Source organism: Aptenodytes forsteri, unplaced genomic scaffold (assembly GCF_000699145.1).
Source record: "Aptenodytes forsteri isolate BGI_AS27 unplaced genomic scaffold, ASM69914v1 Scaffold15, whole genome shotgun sequence".
NCBI lineage: Eukaryota > Metazoa > Chordata > Aves > Sphenisciformes > Spheniscidae > Aptenodytes > Aptenodytes forsteri.
The window spans coordinates 7,209,222-7,226,694 of record NW_008795129.1 but is presented as its reverse complement, the minus strand read 5'-3'; the positions used below and the strand labels follow the sequence as shown (position 1 = coordinate 7,226,694).

Sequence of the window (17,473 nt, the reverse complement as noted above, 5' to 3'; positions counted from 1 at the left end):
ATGTAAATTCACTGAAGCAGTGAAGAGATGTACATAGCTGGAAGTCACAAAAAGGCAACCACTGTTAAAAATCCCTACTTCTCAAAGCAATTGATGCCGACAAGTGACGAAAGAAACATGGCTTGTTTCAACACAGTTACTGTTGTTTGAAGTTCATTTTATTGTTATGTTTCATAGGTGAGATTTGTTTACAGATTCAGGGGTAATGCCACTGAACTCCATCTTGACAGAGCAACAAAATAACTCCAAAACAGGCTAGAGCAATAAATATCAAACCATTCAATTTAAAATGTATAAATATAAAAGTTATCTCTGAAAATGTAGGAAAAACAGGAATCCATTTTTCTGTTTTGGCCATTTGTGTAGTAACATCGCTATCATCCATCTGTATCATCACCTCAGATCCAACACAATTATCTTTATGTCTTTCCCGACCACATGAGTACATGGCTGCAGAAGAAGTCAACCCATTACTCAGAGAAATCAGTTTCAGTAAAATAGCATATGAGGGCTATTGTTTCCTTTTAACTTTCTGAGCCTGCTTAATACTATGCCTATCTATCCAACTTTGATTGTACCTATCACTGTGCCTGTTCACAGGCAGACCTCACTGTCACAGCTATAGACTGCTGAATAAAGCAAGGACTACAACATGCAATCAGAAATAAATTTCTAAAGAGGATATTGCTTAGTGCTTGGCCTGTGAAACAGATTAGACTTCTGTGCTATCCTTTATGTATCACAGCACGGGATCCCTGAAGTGGAGGGGGAAGGTGTTGCGTGCTGCGATAGAACAGGTGCATGGGGGACAGCAGTGAGGAAAGCGTCAACTCTGTTCTCTTCCTGCAGTAGCTTCAGATATATCTGCCCACATGATGGATTTTTAGAGCATTTAGGACTACGCTATGTCTTTAGACACAGTCATGACTAAGTAACAGCTTGTTTTGGGTCTGTGGAGAAGAGTTTTTACCAGAAACCAGAAAGATGCAGATTCAAATTGTTCTAGTCAGGTTTCATGAAGCTTCCTGTATTATCACCCCTGGTGTTTTTCCTCCAGGAAATGAGGCTGTGATCTTACTGTTTTTGTTGGAAGATCAATGTGTTTTGGGGATTGTACTTGAAAGTATATTTGTGTTTGATATGTGGTACCAGCAGTGTGTCTAATGATTGTAACTGAGCTCCTGTGGCCAGTAACAACTTTATTCATGAACTAAGTCTGTGAAGGACCACTAAAAAGAGCCTATCTGGAACAAAAGTCTTAAAATTTTTCAGAGTTGGACTACGTTCTCATTATCCCCAGAGTCAATGATAAAAGAACAAAACAAAATAAAGAAACCCAACCTCTCCTGCTTTTGAGGAAAAATAATACTGACATTCTGAGAGTCCTACAACAAAGAAGTAAATTCCAATGTCTTTCAGTATTACTTCTCTGCATTCGATCATTTTATTTGGAGCTATATGAGATACTCTGTATTTGACATGAGCCCCATTTAAACAAATCTTAATTACTCAAAGGTAAAGATTGTTGTCTTCCAGACAACAGTGACATTTCTGATAATGTCTATACACAACTGACTATACTGTTCAGCCATACATACAGCATACTATGCTATTAAAACATCAAAAGATATGGTAGTTACTGAGAAAGGCTTATGAGAAGCCGGGGGAAAATTATAGGCAATGAGGGAAATGGGGCTTAATCTACTCATAGCTGCACTTTTAGCAGCTGGGATGTTCTGTTGGGATACCACAGCTGGGGAGATGAACTGAATGCTTTGTTTAAAAACTGAAGAGCTAGGAACACCTCCTGCTTGAAACTCTGGCTTTTGCTTCTGAAAGCAGGTAAAAGTGGTGACTGATGGTAACTGCCTCTGGTTAGCCACCATTTGAATGGCAGCGTGTAACACTCGTCTCATGGCTGCTGTCGACAATTTAAGTTATACTTCTGATGTCTACCTTGGTCAGTGAAGTAAGAGTAATGGACTTATTAAAATGGGAGGGAAAGTATAAAGGAACCTAATCTGCAACACATACAATTTCTGCTTGCAGCAGAACCATGGGCAAGAATTTGAATAGTCAAAAACATGTTGGATTATATACTTACATTAAATAACCTAGGCTCCTTTGTATGTGGATGGAATCCCTTCTTTTTACAAGCAGAAACTTCTAGCATGCCAGCATTAGTAAGTCTGAAGATGCCAGTGCTGGAAAGCAAAAGATGAAACTACTGTTACATACTGCCCCATAATACAAGTCCAAGGTTTCACATACAAATTGCTTAGCTTAACAGCAGGACAACAGGATGGTACTCAGTAACCTTTGATACACAGGAGCTGAGGCTGGGTTGGATTCTTAAAGATATTTGAAATCAAGGGTGGCTGTATTCCTGTAAGAAAGAGATGATGAGGGGAAGGGGAGAAAAACCACAGTACCGTTGCTATTCCCATTAGGCAAGTTAGCCTACTAAGGCCAAGGCTAGTTCATACAAGAACAGATACAAAACAGAAACTTAGATGTTCTGGATTGCATTTCATTCACTGAACTCTAGAGGAGCAACTTAAAAGAGAACAGCCTTTAAGCTACCAGTGAGAGTACACATCCACCCCACTCTTTTAGGTAATCAAGTAATACAAAGCACTAGAAAATGCACTGCTGCATACGTATGACCTAACACTTTGAGTACTGAATAAAAAGTTAGAATACTCACCCTTCTGTAAAGAACATTAATACCTAATAACTACAGGACAGCAGCAGATTAATAAATGTTACAGATAGGAGTAACAGGTTAGAGAGATAGGAATAACAGGTTAGAGTTAGTTACAGGGTACTAGCATAAACTACGGAAGTGTGCAAGACCAGAGATTTGAAAAGGTGTGCAGGCATTGTGCTCTGAGTTAAAGCCTAGTGCTTGCGCACTTGCCACTCCATCTGTATTTACAGCTCTGCTTCCTGAATGGCCCATATAGGAAGTTAAGCAACCAGAATTTGATTCATAGAAGTCATCTAACAGGGGCAGAAGGCCAGAAAGAAAGGCTGAAGAAATGCACAGTCTAAACAATGGAGTTAGCCCTGGGGCCTTGAAACTCCAAGCACACCAAAGCAGAGTCACAAAATTGAGGTTGGAAAGAACCTCTGAAGATTGTCTAGTCCAACCCCCCTGCTCCAGCAGAATCACCTTGAGCAGGTTGCCCAGGATCATGTCCAGTCAGGCTTTGAATATCTCCAAGGATGTAGACCTCACACCTTCTCTGGGCAACCTGTTCCATTATAAACCTTCACATTAATACTTACACAGTTCCAGTTTTTTTCCAGATATTTATTGTTTGTATTTTATGAAATACAAAAATAGGACCTTATTGTCAAAAAAGTGATCTTTATCCCTCTAGTCCCCAAACTGCAACTTTCACATCATCCTAGAGAAATATAGCTAACCCCACCACTTCCTTCATCAGACAGAATGAAGATACGTCTGTGGTAGGGCACTGGCAATCACGTCTCCAGAAGAACAGCTCCTGTCATTACTACTTGGTTGAGCAGAGCATAACAATAAATAAAATTTAAAACCTGGGACTGGGAGGGAGGAGGAGAGGGAAGCCAGAAACAATACTGTGCATATAGACTGACTGGAATGTAAGTCTAAACAACTTAAAGAAAACAAAGTCATAACACAATATTCCTGCCCTTCATCCCAGTTGACATGTGCTGTTTGTATTTGATCAAATTTGAAGATAAGGAGCAGGGGAAAATATCTAAATATTACTTAGAAAAATCAGAACTCACTCATTATGCTTTGGTGAACAAACAATTGCAATGGCCTCTGGCAACATTAGCTGATAAGAACAATGAGTATGAAGATCAACACTGGATAAGAATGCAGTTTGTGTTGGATGTGTCTACAAAAAGAAAGGGAAAACTCAACATCATGAAATATTTCTTACAAATCAAGGTTGACATACATTCAAGAAGGAACAATAATTTGTAACAAGTGAAAGCGTCAGTACTTCCCCAGGCCAGTTTCTTAAGTTCCTATTAACCCAGATTCTACATTGTTAGAGTGGCTTTTCACTATGAGGTTTATGGAGGCACATTCACAACCAGATGTACAAGCAATTTTCTGATCATGGGGGGAAAAAGGTGGAATGAAGCAGCACACAACAAAGGGAAATGACTTGATCGTCCAAAATACCTAAAAGTGAAATTAATGTAAAATTTAAACAACACAATACCCTCCCCCCCAAATTTTGAATATAGTAGAAAAATAAATGGCATTAGAAAGTAATAATATACCCCTAAATCAACATAAACAAAAGTTGCACTGGCAAAAGCAGGCTCATTGTGCCAACTTCATTACTAAATACACATCTGTGGATAACATTAGTGCTCATTTACATCACGACAATTAGAATTAAGTGAGCAAATTAAATTAGATTATTCCAGTTATTTCTTTCGCTTGTTATTTCCAGGGTTTCTTTCACGTAGTATGCAGAACTGATATAGAAAAGCCAGAATCTATGAGTCATACGTACATGGATCCAACCCAAAGTGAGGAGGTCATACTGATCCTGAATACCAAATAATTCTTCCACATTCTCCATGTCGCAGTAGTCTGGTCCTGCAGATTGCTTTGGCACTATTACATGGGTAATAGTAAATTCATTATGTGTCTGTAAAACAAACGTTGACTTAGAGTGGAACAAATGAACTAATAAATAAATGCCAGATCAGAACCTGAAAGATGTGAGCGTATCAGCTGAAACAAAGCGGTATAGCTCCGCTGATTCCAGTGCAGCTGTACTGACTGCACCTGAAAATACGCCTTAGCTTTTTTGCATGAAAACATATAGGGAAGTATTAGTAACAGCATGAGACTGTTGGATTGAAATGTTCATAAAGACCAGTGTGAAAAGGATGTCCTTTAAAAAAATTAAAAACATGAAAAAAAGAGGATTGAGAATACTACAATTAATTTCTATGAAGCTTGGAACATCACTACTCTTGCTATTCTTTCTCTTTATACAATTCAAATACACTTGGACATCATCTCTAAAATTCTTTGTATGCCAGCATCAGCCATGACATCTTTCCCTGATCTGAAAGGACATTAAGTGTTATCTAGGTCAAAGGAAAAAAACAGCCTGAAAATCAGATGTTCTACAGCTTGATGGGGGGATTTTCTTCTTCTTTTTTGTTGTGCCATTATGAATTTGATGACTCCGGTAGATTTTAACAGTCTTTATACTTCATTGTCCTGTAACTAAACCTCACTTACCTTAGATGAATGCCAGAGAAAGTACTCGAAAAAGCCTGTATTGTACAGCGTGCTGAAAAACTTGCTACATTTTATAATGACAGCAGTGTAACTTTGATTAAATGTTTCCCCAATAAGGCAAGCCCACGCTGCTGAAGTGACCACTCAGGTTATAATGTGAAGTTAATTACATTAAACACTAATCGTTTAGATCTGCTTTTGCTCTGAAATCGATGCATTATAGGAAAATACAGCACTATCAGATACACCTTTCCCCATACAAATGTGAGGGTTAAACTGTACCAGTTTTCCACAGAGAATTCCACATGTCTCTATTCCTCTTACTGTATTTGCCTCTGCTAGCAGCAAAAATTTGTGACAGAGGTCCCTGGGCAAAATGACGCCTCTGAGTGCTTCGGCCAATTGAGCTAACAAAAAAACAACAAACAAACAAAAAAAAGGAGAGAGAGATAAAAAGGCATTTGCAGCTTACACAGTGAAGTTCCCTAAAATAAGGAAATATACACAGTTACAGGAAATTATTAAAAGTGAAAGAATTATACTTACCACATCACAGATCTCTAATGAGAATAAATCTACAGCATAAGGACTTCACCCTAAATTGAGGTCATGAGATATGCTCACTAGCCTGCCTCTGAGGTGACAGCAAGCTGATACCGTTTCCCAGTCCAGGGCTTTCCAGGGTGAACCACCACAGGTTCTGCTTCTGTTCCCTTGAAGTCCACGGCGAGATTCAGACTTCAGGCCACAGGAACACTAAGGCTCAATCTCTAGATCCATCTATTGGTACTCAACTGGAAAATGTGAAACTGTGCAACTAATCTCCTCTCTTAAAATGAAGAAACTATATGGAACTGTTGTGTGTACATTAACCTATTCATGCTTATTTCACTATGGACGTCCTCATGGTGAATAAATACATATGCATATGCAATACATGGACTGCTATAAGCAGCAAAGAAGCAGATAAGTAAAAAAAAAAAATCTCTGCACTTACTCTGAACAGCACTTAAAGTAGCCGCTGGCTTTAAGACCCGGTTTACTGGAGGCGAATGTCCAGCACAGCCAGATGTGCCGCTCCTCTCTTTTTTCTCAAGCAGTGCAGTAGATAAGGAACTGTTCTCTGGTACAGAAATACAGGATAGCATACTTCCATCTACCTGTTCAGACATAACCACGCTCTCTTTGATTTTCTGATCTCGAGCTAGCTCTTGCTTCTTAAGCTGATCCTCAAAGAATTGAAACTGTTCTGATTCAAGCTGCTGTTGCCGCATATGTGCGATTCGTTTCTTCTCTGCCTCTATTAGCTTTTGATGCTCTAGTTTCTTCAGAAATTCAGTTTTACATTTGTTCTGAAACATATGCAAAATAGTGACATTCTCAGAACACTAAAAAAAGCTGCAAAAAATGAAGGGAAATGCAAACTAATTGTTTAATAAAACCATCAAATCCTGTCATTAAAAATTAAGTCTTTTGGAACCCGTTTGCTTAGCTGGCAAATACAACTATATCCCCAAAAGCAGCGTGATATGGAAGAAAATACAGTAAGTAACGAATTCCTCACACAAAGCTTCCAATCTGCATACCTGGGTGCTTTGTGTTCTTACTTCAGTAGTGATAGCACTTGCCCCATTTACCCCTTATAATAAAGTCATTACAAAAGACTTTTCAGAATAGCGATGGTGAAGAGACTAGACACAAGTGTAAGTCCTTACAATTTTCAATGCCACAAGAGATCCATGAGCACGTGGGTTTTCCGGGTGGATTTCGTAACCCATTTTGTTATCCGGTTTTGCTGTTTGTCGCTGCTGTTTGGATAGGTTTGTCAACTTTCTCCTGCTACTGTCTTTCCTCAACTTTCCCTGGATTGCTTAACCTGGCTTTGGCGCATGGCCTCCCCAGCCTCAGGCACACTAGGTGCCTTCTCCACTCTGGTCTAGGCCCCCTTGCCCACAAGCCACCTGCTGTTCCACGAACCGCAGGGGAAGCTTCAGGTTTCAACAGCCCTTCCTGCTCCCTGGTAAAGGAGAGCATCAAGCAGCTCCAGAAGCAAATGAAAAAAACCAGAGCAAAGTAATTTCGTAAGTGTCATGAACAAAACAGGGCAGGCAAGAAAGCCTCAAACCAACCAGTGTCAGGGATATGGGGTGTGGGGGTTGGGTTGGGTGTTTTTTTTCCTTCTTATTTCTCTAGGTCTATTTCAAGGGAAGGAAAGAAAAGGTGTTTTTTTCTCAGATGCTCCTTCCAAGACAAGTTTTTAAAACTACAGGTCCTGTTTTCAGTGACTTCGATACACGAGATGCTAGTATTTACAGTTACTTAAAGACTCGAAGAGGATCAATTCAAACTTGAGCACATTCAGAGCCAAGGGGTCTTTTCCACATACTCATGTAAGGGTATCAACAGTATCCTCTTTATAAAACAAAATCAGAGTGTACCCAAGACCTATTCAGATATTCGTAGACTTATTACGTAAATATCACATCACATTTATTTCCAAGCACACACTCGCATTACTTATTTTCAAATGACCAACCAATTAGATTCTGAGAAGTCAAAAGTCATTCTAGGCAGCCCGTGAAATGATTACATTCTTGTAGAACTGGCATTTTACTGCTCAAATTTAAGAAGATTTATATGACAGGAAAAATATTCATACCAAAGATTTAATAACCATGTAAAACTTACTTTGTTTTGCATGTATTCTTGATACTCTAATTTGTATTTTTTTAAAAGATCTCTCTTCAATTCATCTGTCCGTGGAAATGCAACCTCCTTCAATTTCTTTGGGGTGGGGGAGAAAGATAGATAAGTTAATTTTTCATTTTTTTAAAGAACCACCTGGAAAACAAACTAAGCTGTAATACAGATCTCAAAAAATACAAAATAAAAAAAAAATTACTGCTCTTCTCCCAGGAAAGAAAGGAAGAAATACACACTAAATCATCAGCTTGTGAAAATCCTATAGTACACTGCTTTCAATAAAGCTGTATTAATTTGTATCAGTGAAAGTTGTGACATGACCACTTCTTATCTCAAGAAAAGATTAGTCCTTTTTCTAGCAATCTGTTATCTGTTTTGTTTACTAGGTGTGTGATGACTAACATTTTTGATGTAGGTGTACTTTATGAAAAAGCTAAGTTGAACTTTTAATATTACAGGTAGGATCATCACATTTTTCTCTGTGACTCACTGGACAGAAATGTGACAGCATATGCCCATTTCTAGGTGGGAAAAAAAATAGTTTATTTGCAGGGATAGCTATACAACTAGCTTCCTGTGACAGCCCTGGCAGACAAAACAATTTTGTTTTGTAAAACAAAAACAATGCCCAATGTTTTCTACTGATGTAGAGGCTACAAAATAATTTAGAGGCCGTAGGCAAGGGAGAGAAAGAGACCATGTGCTTAATCCTACTTAGTGCCATAGGAGGGAGCATGTTAGAGGCCCTTTCTCAACAGGGATGTTTTCCTAGATTGCGGGCCACAGTCAAAATTTGGCATGAACCATATTGGCCTTGAATATGACATTATTCAGCTTTAACAGTAGAGAAAGCAAGCAAATATGGCAGCACAAAGCAAAAGAGACACTTATGCTACTCATCGGGCAATTCCAGACATTTTAAGCTCAGTGTTAGCCTATATTTGAAATTTCTCTTTTTTTTTGGGGGGGAGGGGGGGAGGGAGAAAAAAAAGTGAAACTATTTTGTATATAAGTGGAGGGAAAAAAAAATCTGGTAAAAATATTCGGTAATAAAGAAAGCAAAAATATACTTTGATTATTTAGCAGGGTAAGCAAATACTGCACAGACATCAATAATGCCACACATCTCTTTCCCTGTGTTTGCAATAGTCAGTTTGGACCATTAGCCACTCACATAGTTGGGGCCAGAATCAAACTCTAAGTACTGTTAAATTAGCATATTTTTAATATGTAAACTTTCAGACATAGATGTACCTGGGTTTCCTACAATATACCAACTTATTCAGAGACCGTTCTTGTTCAACTTTTAGAGTGATAGTTTCATTTCCAGTAATGATCGAGTGATTAAACCAAAATAAAACATGTGTATGACTAGTGTAGAAAGATATCAGAAATTCAAGCTGTGGTGGCTGCCATGGGCTGTGTGTGCACTGGGGGAAAAGGAGTGCTGGGAAAGAATGGACAGATTCTGGCGGAAACATTTCTTAAAGGCCAGGAAACCATAACCCTACCTTAAAAATATCTTGTTTTTCTGGTACTGCACATTGGTGATAGTCTCGGTGACTGGGCAGCTTTTCTACAAACAACCTAGAAAATTAAACGTGCATGTGTTCGCCTCAGTAGCCAGAGGAATATCCACAATAGCTTTTATGTTGGCAGAAAAATCAGTTTCACATAACTCTTAAACACTGAATACCAGATGACTTGGAGCAGGTTTCTACACATTCATTTGTTTAAAATAACACTTAAATTGTTGTATAGACTTGTATGGGACACATAGGGTAAGGACAGGAGATTATTTTCTACATCTGAATATATTTTGGTTTTCATTAGTAGTTGGGTTGGGTTAAAAAAAGGATTAACTAGCAGCCAGCACCTACAAATAGTCCTCAAAAGCACCCTCCACCCTAGCCAGTGTTAATAAATCCTGTTTCTCCTGTCTTTATCTGTCCTTAGCTGAAATGCTGAATCTTAAATGGGAAGTCCAGAATGCAGCACTGACTACCGTTAAAGCAGTTATTTTTACCAGACCAAGCTGCACAGCTAACTACAGTATTATTAACCTACCCAGACATCTAAATTATGGCAACGCTCAGCTGCAAAGAGTTTGGAATACACAGCTGCTATCATTCTTTCAGCAATTTGCGCAATGTTCACCTCCAGACCCTCTTTTTATAGATACATTCATTCAAAATTAAGTGGAATAAGAAAAATCTGGTCTATTTTTCAGAGTGTGAGGAAAATAAGGGGGGGGGGTAAGGAGGTCTCCTATTATATTAAAAAAACCCCTTTCAGAAGTAAGAAAACAAACTAACCAATCCTACAGCAAAACCAGGTAGTTAAGAAGTTTAAATCTGCCACTGATATATTTTTCAGCTGGCTATTTTGAGAGTTGTAATGAAAGTTGTCTGGATTTGGGTGGGGAGAATAATCATACAATGAACATACACTGTGGATTTTGCATTTAATTCTGTAAGAAACAATAAATTATACTTAGTCCTTTTGGGGAAGAAAAGTAAAAAGAGGCAAAAAGCCATTTTTTCATGTTTTTTAAGTGCTGTGCAATACTACCATCTTCAAGATTGGCAGAAGCTCATAGGGCGTAACTATTAAAGGCTCAGAAATCTTATCTAAACATTGCTTTTTAAGCCATGCACTGTATTTAACCAACATGCTGACAGATACAGAATAACCTGTGGGAAACAGCGCTCATAGTAGAGCCTGGCACAGTAACCTTAAACCTCTGTATATCAGGTTAGTGTTCATGCCTGGCAGTTGAAAGATGGATAGGACTACTATACTAACAGCTGAGATGAAAACTGTGGTTAGAGTAAAGATCTCCAAAGAACAAAACTATTCTGCAAGAGCACACTAAACATTTTTCTCCTAGTCTAGAGGGGTGCCCCATTTTCACTGCAACTCTTCACGTCAGTTTACTCAGAATTATAAGCTGTAACGACTACAAATGGTTTCTTACGTTATGAACTTATTATAAAAAACAAAAGCATTCTCCAGGTTTCCCTCCTCCATATATACTGATGCCATTCGCTCCATCTCTACTCCAGATCTAAAGTAACGACGCGGAGTGATATCTTCATTGATTGTGATATTGCTGCCAAGTTTGCTTAAGGCACGTACTCTCTCTTCTGGGGTCACAGAGATGTCTGTATGGTCCGGAATAGCTACTAGCTTTTTCTGAAAAGAACAGAGAGATTAGCAAAGAGAACCAGCTATTACGTTTCACTTTCAATAAGTGATCTCATTCAAGAAACTCAAGGGAAATCTTCAGCTTCTTTCTCAAAATAGGCATTGGTTTCCCCACTGCCAGCCACAGTTGAAACATTCCAACATGTTTCTCAATTGCAAATAAATTGTGATTGCAATTGCAAATAAGAAGTGATTTTATCCCCCTCCCCAAATCTTCAAACTACAAAAAAATCCCAGAAAAAAAAAATTAAGATAAAATTAAGTAAACCCCTGTAGAAATTATCAAAGGCAACACAAAGTGAGTCCTCTTTAGAATCCCCCACACATGAAATTCTGTAAGGTTCTGCCTTAAGTTATTGAAATAATTTGGTGGAGGGCCTGAATACTCAGACTCCTATTACATGATGTATAGGGTATGACTGCTGGGTATAGTTCAGCTAACAAAGAGCAATAAGTTTCCCTGGTCAGTCAACAGTTCACTTCAGATGTTCATTTCCAGTTTCAAACGAGGCAGTTAAAGCCTAAGAAGTTAGAACTAACTCTAATGAAGAAGCATAGCCGCTTATTATAATCATTACCTTCCTGTTAAGTGGCTAAATAAGTGGCTACTGCAAGTTGTTTCCTCTTACTCTGATGAAAATTTTTCCTCTTTCTGTTCAAAATGTTCACTTCAACTTCTTAAAAACCTGATCAGTGAAACAAGCTAAAAGCCCATAAACCACACATACAGAAATAAAATAAATTGCAACAAAACCATCAGGCAGAACGTGCAACAAACTGGCAACATGCAGGCAAAGACCCTTGTAGCTGACAGCCAACACTGCTAAACAGCTCCCTTGAGTTGTTTCCTATTTGAAAGAGAGGGTGCTAAGCCATTAAAGCATTTCTTTGTAATACATACCAACGAGCTAACAGTGAATGGTTGTTCCATGTTCTCTGTCTGCAAACCAAGGAGATTGCTCTTTTCCTCCAAAGTCTCCATCTGACTGCAAAGGGCGCTATCAATCCAGCGCTCAATATTTGCAGCCAGCTGTCTCAGGGTTTATTAGCCCAAGTGAAACTTGAACATAGATACGTTGATTGTGGTCGTGTACTGGAAAAAATATGACAGGTCATTCAGATTAGAAATACATTCAAATGTCACGTTAAGTTTGCACACCTGCACCCACTCATTACTTTGGTATCACAGTACTTACATATTTAATAACAATCCAAAATTTACCAGGCATCTAGAATTTAAAATGGGAATGCATGGGACATTACAGGACAGTTGTGGACTAGCTGACCTGTTCTAATGTTATTACAGTGGATTAGAACACAATATAACAAATTATTTTGACAATTTTTACAAAAACTTCAAAAAACCCCAACTTTCAAGCATTAAGTGGAAAAACTCAAAGGTCAAAGACTAATCACAGAATCTGTGTTTCCTTGAGCATACGACTTGACAAACATATTTATAAAGACTGTGAATCTGGCATCTTTTTTCATGCTAAGCCTATGATTAAAAATAAAACTTAGCACACAAACTCAGATCAGTAATATGAAGCAGAGAAAATATTTCAAGCACCACATGTTCCACCTGCACAGCTTGCTGACTTCAACAACACTCAAAATACAATGAACTCTGATGAATCAACTGATAGTAATTGCTTCTTGCACAGCTCTGAAAAAGTAAAGACAAAAATGCAGACATGTTATGGTCATCAGCAAAAAACCCCCCAAACAACTCCTAAAAGGGAAATGAATTATTTAAATTACACTGAAAATATGAAAATGAAGTTCCTAATGTGTTTTTTCACTTCTGTGAACTCAATCTAAACAGATTTGATCCTGAATGTCGAAGGCACTTTATATATTACAATAAATGTGCTTTATGCTTTTGTAAAAGCATAAAGAGTGGGTTCAGCAAAGATATTTTCTCAGCACACCTCTCTCTAGAGGCCAGAAGACTCTGGGTTAGAGAAAAACAACGCTAATGTTTTTAGCTGGCTGCATTTCTCAAGTACGGACTTCTGTATTTTTGGGTCTTCATTTTTTTCCCCAAAAACTAACAGTATCTATTAGATCAGTCTTTAAATTTAACAATTAGTGCAAGTATTACAGGAGACATCAAATTTATTTAAGTAACAGATTTTCTTTAAAATAATCAGAATCATTATGTTTTACTTGTAAAAGCCCTTACTGGTATACTCATTACACCTTATTAATTCAATCTTACTCTGCTTTTACATATGACCTCCCAATCTCAATGAATATGTTCTTGCTTGACTTTGTACCCATGTTTTCCATTTTCAAGATTTTTATTCTCATCATCAGGTATGTCACAGGTCTCTGAATTCAATTTCAAGTCCTGTTTTTTCAAATTAAGGTATTCAAAATGCTTGCACAATTTGCGACAAAAAAAACCCCAAACAGAGCATGGCTTATACACCCAAGACATCAACATTAGTTGTGGTTGCAGCACTAATGGAAACAGTTCGCTAAACAATTTCATTTTACATACATGGAGCTCTGGTGTAAATGATCAGCTTGGCAGGAGAGCCTATTCATTGCCTATTCACAGACTGCAGAAAGGCCCCATGGGACTACAATAATTTAATACTTTTGCTTCAGCCTACACCAAGAAACATACTGCCTTATGGCTAGTTCCACCTGAACCCCTTCTTCAGCTGGACCACTGTAGATGTGGTAGACTGTGAAAGGAGAGGGCTAAAAGCTCGGCAAGCACAGAGCTCATGTTAGCCTTCTGCCCCTGCAGCTCAGATTCTAAGCAGAAATACAATCTTCAGTAAGAGACTCTGCATTCTTATGCTCTGTGTGGCTCAGGAATAACAATTAAAAAAAAAATATTGAGCACTAAACCCCATATGTTTTAAAACCATTTATTCACTCATTCACCCATCACTTGTGGATTTTTTTTTTTATTTCCCCTAGAAGCAACTGGGAGATCTATGATAGCTGAGTGGAAGGCTGGTTTTGGTCTAAAGTATGCATCCAAGTATGACAAACTGCAAAACATTCTAGTCATTCAGTTTATAAAAAAAAAAAAAAAATTGTTCAAAAGTAAGGGGTGCAGAAATGTATTTCTCTTCAATTCCCTATTTCAATTAGCAGCTTTTGAGCAAGAAAACTGCTTTTCAAGCACTTTCTCCCATACAGACTTTCTCCAAAATCTAGTGAGGAAATGGACACTTAAGAGAATGCTTGAGATGCTTCCCTGTGGAGGACATGGGATATGGATCATATGGTTCTTTCAACTATTACCACACCTTGAAGACCTTTCAGCCTAGCTGGCAGGCAAGTGGAAAAATGTTAGTGCAGCAAGTGGGAAACACAAAAGCCACTAACTGCTGTTTTGGTTTTTTTGGGGGGGCAGTATTCCCAAAGAGGTCTTTGTTAAAGAAGCCTCTGGTATCCTCCAGCCAAAATCTCTTTGGAACTGGTACAGGGAGACATCATGGAACCCTTTACTTGCAAACATTTCTCATCATGGTTGCCTTTAGGAGTATTAAAGTTATATTTATAAGTTATTTCAGTGATTTTTTTACCTAAAGAAGCATTAAAAATAAGACAAAAAAATGTGGAATACCAGGTATTTTGAAGAGGAGACATCTGGTAACAGCAGAAACTCACACTTCCTCAAAATTGTGTCTGAGCTTTGAAAGGATGAAGAAGTTCTGCAGAAAGCACAAGTCAAGCCATAGTGCAAAAGCTTAGCAGAAGAATCACTGCAAATAAAAGAGGAAACTGGCTTTTGAAATTTGGTTTCAGGAGCACATTAAAAAACAGACACTGTAAATAAAGAAGAACTACTAGGATGAGTTTGTATCACTTTTACAAAAATGTCAAATAAGACTCAAATTACAGGTGGCAGCATAATTAAAAAAAAAATCCTAAAAAGAATGTGGGCTATCTTATGACTGCACTCCAATATATTATCCTTAACATGTGAACACACTGGCCAGAATTATAAACGATTAAAATGCAGAAGGTTAAGCTTTACTAAAAACACCACCACAGGCATGTCTGCCAGTTCCCTGGAATGCCTCTGCGCATAATGTTCCTCACGGTGCAGCTTCACAATCACCTTCAGCTGGTCCAAGGCCATGATACTGCCAAGGGGCTCCCCTCACCCCCACCATACTTCTTTGTACTTTCACTTTGTTGACACCAGTGACTTCAAGGCAGTTGTAGCTGATCCAAATTAAAATCAAATGGACTTTTAAAATTTATTACTTCCTTCTCAAACTCAGAATGCAAGGGAGGAGGCAGAAACATGAAGCCAGCAAAACAGACAGACTTGCCCCTTTCCAAGGCAGTGCTGTCCTAGATTGATATGAGGTGGCTTTGAAAATGCACCCTGAGAGCTTGTACAGTGCCTACAAGAATTGCCTGGTCCTGATGAGTGACTCTCTGTCTTCTGGAAATACACTTAGATTTCACTCTACAAGAGCAAAGAGAAATTCAAATATCAAACCTCTCTGTGTAACTGAACCTAATTATATTCAAACATACAAAATAGTTATGCTAATACAGTGAACTACACTCCAACCCCAACCACAGGGGATAAGTAGCAAGGCTAGCTTGGAGCTGTCTTAGTCTATTAGAGTGTAAAGTGCTCTAAATTCTAAGAGCAGAGATGCATTTTCTGCTTTACAATTTCAGGCACTCCAACTAACTTAGATGGACTTAGGTAACGTTTGATTAAGAAGAGATGTCTGGACATTTAGCATGCAAATCAAGCTTTTTCTAATGATGAATTTTCTGAGAGTCATTATCAGAATACAAGAATTTAACATCCATTCAACAGTTCAGAAACTTTTCTTGATTTCATTGGTAATGGCACTCCTCACCAAATCCCATTTCCTCCTCAAAGCCCACTTGTTTTCCTATATGATCCAGCTTATTATACTATGCATTAATCCTTTGTAAAATCCAGCTTTATTAAATCAAAGGCCTTCAGCCACAGGAAATCGAGCAAAGCGAGAAAATCAGCATTTTAAATGGCATTGAAAGTCATTCTTTCTCTTCAGGCTAACAAGCATGGTACCAAGTACCAGGGAAGTGAAAAGCAAAGAGAGCAATTTTAACTTAAAAGTATATGCAAATAGTAGTACATGAAGACAGAATAAGTATACCAAGACATATCAAGTACCTCAAGAGTAGGCTAATAAGACAGAGGTGGTATGAAAAGATCTGGAGAATGCATACACAAACTCTCAGGGTTTTCTGAGAGGTATAATATCATAACTCATCACAAATTCTCCAGTGCCCTCACAGTTCACTGCGCGCTGGCATGTTTCAAACAATTGCCAGGACGGATGAATGTGGACAAACAAGAGCCCCTCTGCCCGTGCTCAGAGCCCAAGAGGCATGACCCAGCTAAGTTTGCAAGCTACGGAACTGTGCTCTGTGATAGCGAAAGATGGTACACATGGCTGCACAGCAAGGCTTATTAGCTCAAGTGCGGTATGAACTATTTAAGTTACACAGTTTGTGTTTGCAATGCTTTGTGCGGAGCCAGCTCATGGTCTGGGCAGAAAGAGCTTGTATCAGTCTTCATGCATTCCTGTGACGGGCTCTGAAATGTCTATTTAGTATGATATGCCCTTCACTGATATAACCTGACTACGTGAGATGACTGTACCAGCAAAGACAAGGAAGCCAGGCAGGACCATGCTCTGCCAAAGGATGCACACAGTCACTGGCGGTGCCCCAGCAGGAGCTGCGCTGCTCAAACTTCCCGGAGAAGACACAGCCACAAAGAGGAGCTTAGAGTACCAGTACCTCCCAGAAAATAGCTGACTGCAGCTATGAATTTCAACTCCTTATCATCATCTTCAGGCTGCTTTTCCTTCTTCAGTCCTTCAGAAGAGGTTTTTAAATGTTGAATGAGCTTTTTAGATTTATAAACAAGTAACTGCCTAACTTCAGTATTTGTTTAATCATTAGTTTCCACTTTGTAACATTAGTTACTTTGAAACATTGTCATTAGTTACTTTGAAACATTAGTTTCCCCTTTGTAACATATTTTTAAGTTCCAAGGGAATTAGTCATAACACACTGACTTCCCTGCTGTCAGCAAGATTTGTCAATATTTTGACTACCGGTCTTACTAAAAAGCTGCATTAAAGACATCACTGGTAAAGTTTTCCAAAGCACTTTTTTCTTTGAAAGCTTAGGTTCTGTTAAGAATAACAGGGACTTGGGGCATTAGCAAAGATTTATTCTTTGCATATTTTTTAATAGTGGATTATTTCAGAAATACTCATCCTTTTGTTTGATATTTTG

At 38.4% G+C, this 17,473-nt stretch overlaps 1 protein-coding gene across 1 annotated transcript; it reads right to left on the bottom strand.

The window, feature by feature from the left end:
* Positions 1-393: 393 nt before the first annotated feature.
* Positions 394-12,160, bottom strand: STAMBPL1 (STAM binding protein like 1). The gene is made up of 10 exons (XM_009277750.1): positions 12,081-12,160; positions 10,950-11,167; positions 9,484-9,559; positions 7,958-8,053; positions 6,267-6,621; positions 5,552-5,676; positions 4,527-4,664; positions 3,781-3,893; positions 2,105-2,204; positions 394-450 (listed from the first exon to the last, which is right to left on the bottom strand). Exons 1-10 carry the CDS (start codon positions 12,108-12,110, stop codon positions 394-396), a joined length of 1,308 nt encoding a protein of 435 aa, XP_009276025.1. The 5' UTR covers positions 12,111-12,160.
* Between the last annotated feature and the right edge of the window lie 5,313 nt (positions 12,161-17,473).